Source organism: Micropterus salmoides, unplaced genomic scaffold, assembly GCF_014851395.1.
Source record: "Micropterus salmoides isolate LMB-PRFRI ecotype aquatic unplaced genomic scaffold, ASM1485139v1 Ms_hic_scaffold_4, whole genome shotgun sequence".
Classification (NCBI taxonomy): Eukaryota; Metazoa; Chordata; class Actinopteri; order Centrarchiformes; family Centrarchidae; genus Micropterus; species Micropterus salmoides.
This window is the reverse complement of record NW_024043372.1, coordinates 25690937-25696936: the sequence shown is the minus strand read 5'-3', so window position 1 is coordinate 25696936 and position 6000 is coordinate 25690937. Positions and strand designations below refer to the sequence as shown.

Genomic DNA, 6000 nt, shown 5'->3' with positions numbered 1-6000 from the left:
TAGTTTTATAAGTGTGCGAAGCAGCATAGATTGGAAGGTCAAAGGTTTGAATATAGTTTGTTAGTCAGCATTTTGAATTTTGTTAACTGTCCAGGTATGAAGAGGCAAATCTTTGTTATTAGATTCATTTCATAGCATTGCCACATAGACATTTTTTTTTTAAATTGGCTAGACTACAGTTCAACAGGAATATTTCTGTAACTATAATGTAATAAGGCTATAATGTAATAAGCCTATGAAGAAAATGAAGAAAGGATGAGCTTGGAGTTCACATTGTTTATTCAGTATTAAAAAAGGACATTTTAATGTGACTTCCAGGACAGCAATTCAAATTGACTTTACATGGGGGTAGTGTAAACAAAATGACATTATAGTGGGCTACAGTCTAGTAACAATTCAGCTGGGCTAGGATAACTGTCGGAGTACTAGCCAAAGATGGCCAGCCATTTAAATTCATGTTCAAATTACATCTTATAATAACATAATAAATCCATGATAGTCAATGATTAGAAATTTCTGTGGTCACGGTATTTCTACCAAAAATACTGTTACATGAAAAACATTAAAAGCAACATTTGTGTTTTCTTACACTGTAACTGTTATAGGATGAGTCAAACAGGGGAAATATTTGGAAATGAGATGATGAGCTGTCTGGTGCAGACACAACATCAAATCATCTCTTATATACAGAAAATTGTCTAAAAGACCCATGTTCATCTGGGGACTTTCTATGTCCAGACAGGGTTCTCCATCTCCAGACCAACCAACCAATTAGTGTTTTCTGTCCCTTCGGACTACCTCCTTTCTCCACAAATTGTGAAGCGCTTCTCAGTACAGACATAAAGTTACATTTAATGACTAAGTTCTAAAAAATTATTCCAACATCATCAAATTAAACTTAAACGATGTGTTCACTGTTTTCTAGCTCTTATTAAAATGTTGTTCACATGATTTATGTTGCTTAGCAAACCCCAGCTGTAGTATTGACAGACTTACCACTCAGCTGCACCTTTTCACTGCACTATACAGACCAACAGGAGAAATTTTTACCTCTTCAAAAACCCAGGTGAGGCTACTTTTGGAAACCAGGAACTTCACATGAGGGTCAGACCTGTTTATATGATCTACGGCTAAAAGGAGAGCTGCAAAGCCATGCTGTCCGTCACCAGGTAGGTTTTTGTTTATTTTATTTCTCCAGTTACATCTGTGCTGGAAACAGGAATTTGAGCAAACTTGACTCAATTCAACATAACAGAAAGCAAGGTTTGAGACCACATACAAGCCTGTCTCTGACCTTCCCATTTTTGAAAACTGGATTTGTCCTGGTCAAAGACTGCCCCTTTGGACTGCGTTTGAGCCCAGTGAGAAGCTGCAGCAGAATGGTAAGAATCTTGAAATTTGAGCTGGAGTGAGTGAGGTTGTGGTTATGCACAGTCATAAATAATAGGAAACAACATGTCATTTGGGTTGGGTTAAAAAACAGGGAACCTATTGTTTTAGCAGTAAAATTGGCCAGTAGGAAACATAGCTATGATTATATGTATTCATATTCCTACTTGTCTTAACAAAGCAGTTTACATAAAATCAAGGTGAACTGTTTATTTTAACACCTCCAGGTTAAGGCAGAGGAGTCATGCCATTATCAACAGTGGAGATCAGTTATGCTAAAATTAACTTGTTGATTCTGAAGCTAGTTAACATTATAGGCTCAATGTGTACACTTTGTATTCCAGTTTTTATTATTTATAATGATTGACCTCCTGTTATTCAGGAGGGAATTTTTATTTTGGTTTCATATGGGTTAGCCTGGCCCATGCACAAACACTGGATATTTTCCACAAAGCACTCCTGTTCTTTTTTATGACAAGGTTTGTCTGGTGACAGAGAACATGTCCCTAGATGAAGCCCCATTGTAAGAATCTGCACTACTTGGAATTTCTTGTAAAACAAATGACATTGTTGTCACTTTCACATAACCTTACATAATCCAGTTCTCCATTCATACATCTCTCTGTACTATAAAGAATTGCATTGTTTTCCAGGGCTCTCCAGGATTTTGTCTCAGTTGAGTTTGTGCGTGTCCCAAAATTTGCAACATGTCCAATCTGATATAATATCTTCTCAAGTTGCATTAGTTGATTTCCAAAGAACTTGCATTTTCTGCTTTGATGTTATCAGGTACAGCCTTAGTGTATATTCTTAATCAACAGTGTTATATATTTCAGCCCTTAAAATAGGGTTTAATCAACCACAGCCACATCAGCATAGCAAAAACCCTTCAATGTACAAGTAATTATAGGTCTAGAAACTAAGGTCCAGTAAGAGGAAAACTCTTTGGTATTTCCAAGAAAAAAAGGATTGCACAAACAGTATTTGATCAGAGAGAGGAGCGATTTGTATCAAGTCATTTTAAAATGCACAACAGATCTAAGTGACATCTCAAGAGGTAATGGGTTGGAGAAGGTATGAATCTGAGCATACCAGCATGTGGGCCTGTTATCAAAAGCATACCATTCATCCTACGAGCATATGGATCAAACTTAGCATAATGTTGTGAGATTTTCACTCAAGGAATTCAATTAGATGTTGAGCAATGTCTGCTTTACAGAGCGCCCGGCAAAACCTGATAACAGAAATGTGATTTTCACATTAGAGGAGAAATGCAAATATCTTAACTAAAATCTACAAAACAAGGATTAATAGAGATTTGGTAAAGGCGAGGAATCTACTTGAAAATTCAGGCCGTAAGCTAAGCCAAGGCCATTTGTTCACATAGCAAGAATGACAAAGAAAAATTAAATGTATTCTAAAAGAGATGATGCCTTCCAATCCTCTACCAGTCTTTTACCAGTTCTGACCATTCAGACGAGGAAGAATTCACTGAACACAGCCGAAGCACCTCAAAATAAAAAAAGTAAACAGGATGTGAAACATTAAACGAGGAGAGACTTTTGATTAACAACTCTCTCCCTTCACATGTTAGAATAGAGAATGTGTCCATGACAGATGCTATCAACCATTTGCTCTCTGATGTCCATCTCTTACAGTACTCTTTTAATGGGACCCATCTTCAGGCTAATTTATGACGCTCTCATGGTTCTTCTCTGAATAAGTCCGTTAAAGTGAGATGCATATTAACAAAAGAAATTTGTCTGTATTATTGCCACAAGCCACCATTAATTTTTTCTCTATTTTGTACATTGCAACAAGACAGCGGCGGATTCATCATCCTCGCAGTGTCGCAAAGGCCACTGCACGCAATCAAAGTGGGCGACTTTAACATTGCCAAGGACAGGAGGACAGACCACATTTCTACTAAGATCTGAGTCTCCATTTTCCCATTATGCTGCTGCTCTTATCTACAGAAGCACTAAAATCCGGTTAAATGGAGCCATTTTCTCATTTGCCTTTGGAGGTCGTTTTTCATGCTTGGAGAACTCCAGTCATTCAGATGGCACAAGGGGCTCCGTTGTAATAATAGCTTGCTCTATGAGGGTTCAGAGGCCTAGTCTGCATTGCCTGACAGACACTCGTGGACTGCAGCTGGAACCCACTCTGCACCGTACACGCAGCTGTGAAGAAATGGACCAACAGCAAAGACAAGCGAGGAGAGGCTACTGTCCTACCACTGGATCAGTGAAGGACGAAAGAATTCACCAGTGACTGTTCTCAGCATTAGGTCAAATCTTTTTCTTGGCAAACCCTGTATGAAACATTGGACATATTGTGAAGCCAAATAGGCCAGCCAATATAGTGTAAACCACAGAGCTCAGGCAACAAAGGCTGGATGTAGCACTTCTCAGCTCTGATAAGACACTGGTCAAAGTTTCCTAGTGGGAGTGTGTAGCAGATATCTAATTCCCCCCTCCCCGGTGGTAGCTAGGGGTCTCAGGAGGAGAAGCAAAGGCTGCAGCACTCCATGCAGATCTCCAGGCAGTCTGCAGACTCACAGCAGGCATCGATGATGCCACAGTCCATGTCACAGGGCAGGTCACAGTCGCCACACTCCTCCGACGCACAGCAGCAGCAGAAACACGAGTCGTCCCCTGCACAGGAGCCGCAGGTGGCGCAGTCCAGCATGATGTTACACAGAGTTAGGAACTCACAAAAGAGGCAGGCCAGAATACAGTGAACACAGCAGTCTGGAGAGGAAGAGAGACAGTGAGTTTACTTAACATTCACCATTCATAATTATTTTCTTTTTGCACCAGTTTGTATTCTAATGGCCTTTGCTTCTCTATCCAATATTTTCTTTCCCTATATGCTTTAGCAACATAAATATTTTACATGTCATGTCAATAAAACAAACTGAAATATAAAACACCATAAGAAAAAGTTTCTCCTTTGGTTTTTGATTAACCCATTTGCAGTTGGTAAATATTTATCAGTGCAATATATATTACAAATTTTGAGTGGGTACAAATTACACTCTTAACTGAAGTCAGGGACTTTATAAAATGTATTTTTCTTCCTTAAAAACTTAAATTACTGTTTTTTGGGTTAAAGAAAATGCACCACAATTAAGAAGAATTCTGATCCTCTACTCTGACCAGACATGGAAAAAACAGTGATGTTGACCTTAGCTAGCTATCGCTCCCTTTCCTGCAGCCCAAGCCCCTCCGTCAGTTTCTGTATCTCACCGTCCTGCGCCTCTGTGGGAATCTGGGAACTGTTGCTTTTGGAGCTGCTCTTGCTCCTCTTGCTGCTCTGGGAGGTGATGGAAGGGTTGGACTGCAATTTCTTGGTGTGTTTGGGACCTGCTGAAGAGGACGAGGAGGTGGATGAGCCACCTCTTGGGAGGGAGCCAAGCTTAGGATGCCCCCCATTACGGACCCCGTTGGATTGGAGGGCATGTGTGTGAGGCGTGTGATGCGGACAGTGCGTGTGAGGGGAGTGTGTGTGTGTGTGGTGCTTGGCTCCGTTGCGCATTTGGCTGCTGGGCTGTGTCCGACACAGCTGGGTATGGTGGATGGGCGTGGATCTGGCTGCTGGCTGAGCTGAGGAGGGACAAAATAACACTGATTTACAATGGGTTGCACACAATAAGAATTTTACTTTTTTAAATTAATACAATTCAGTTTAGATCAGTGGTGTAAGTGTTATTGTGTTCACATAATATAAATAACACGAAATAACCTCCACCATTAATGGAGTATTTATTGTGTTGAATTGTACTAGTAGGAAATGTCTGACATTTTTTAATGATGAATTATCTAAATGTTTAATCATTAATAAAAATTGTTGATGATGAATTGAGTAACCAAATTCAGTACTGGTTGTTTTATACCATACTGCTCCGCTGAACACTGTTCCTGTTGTGTTTCTCGTAAAGATGGATCACATGTATAAGATGAGTCACTTGTTGTTATTATTATTATTATGATATGATTCAAGCTCACATTTTTTTCAAGTCTTGAAACAATACTCACATATGTTCATTGAAAGCACTGTTGGTTGCTTTTAATGACCCTCCTGTCCACACTGGCCACACAGAGATCCATTTCAGTTGAAGCTAAAAATTACGCTTCGGCAGTCTGACTCAGTCAAATCAAAATGGGTATCTTCCAATATTTTCTTATTACCAAACTCCCTCTGGTTTACGCACTGCTGCACTGCAATGTGAGGGCAGTAACAAAAAGTGTGATGTTTTTTAGCTAAAAAGACATTGGAAGATATCTAACTGATTTGTCAGACGCAGATGGCTGAAGTCTCATCATTAGCTTTGGCTTTAAGAAGACATCTCTTTGCAGCCAGTATGGACAGGTGGAACAATTAGAGTGACCAACAGTGCTTGTACATAGGGTCATGTGAGTACTGCTGTACGGCAGACTTATATATAAACCTTTATTTAAATAGGAAATGTCCCATTGAGACACAGTCTCTTTCACAAGGTAATCCTGTATAGCACAAATAAAACACAATTTTTCAACCATAAGTTGAAAAACAATACATTACATAAATTAAAATACAATACAGATTTACACAAAGTTTACAAAATAT

General features: G+C 39.4%; 1 protein-coding gene across 1 annotated transcript in view; it reads right to left on the bottom strand.

Annotated features, from left to right (window-relative positions):
• Nucleotides 1-261: 261 nt before the first annotated feature.
• Nucleotides 262-6000, bottom strand: part of mdfi (MyoD family inhibitor) — a 28655-nt gene continuing 22916 nt past the window's right edge. The window contains exons 4-5 of the mRNA XM_038696954.1: nt 4641-4997; nt 262-4142 (exon numbers count right to left, since the gene is read on the bottom strand). Of these exons, the coding sequence (XP_038552882.1) occupies nt 3889-4142; nt 4641-4997 (611 nt within the window). The 3' untranslated portion in view covers nt 262-3888. The remainder of the gene's footprint in view (nt 4143-4640; nt 4998-6000) is intronic.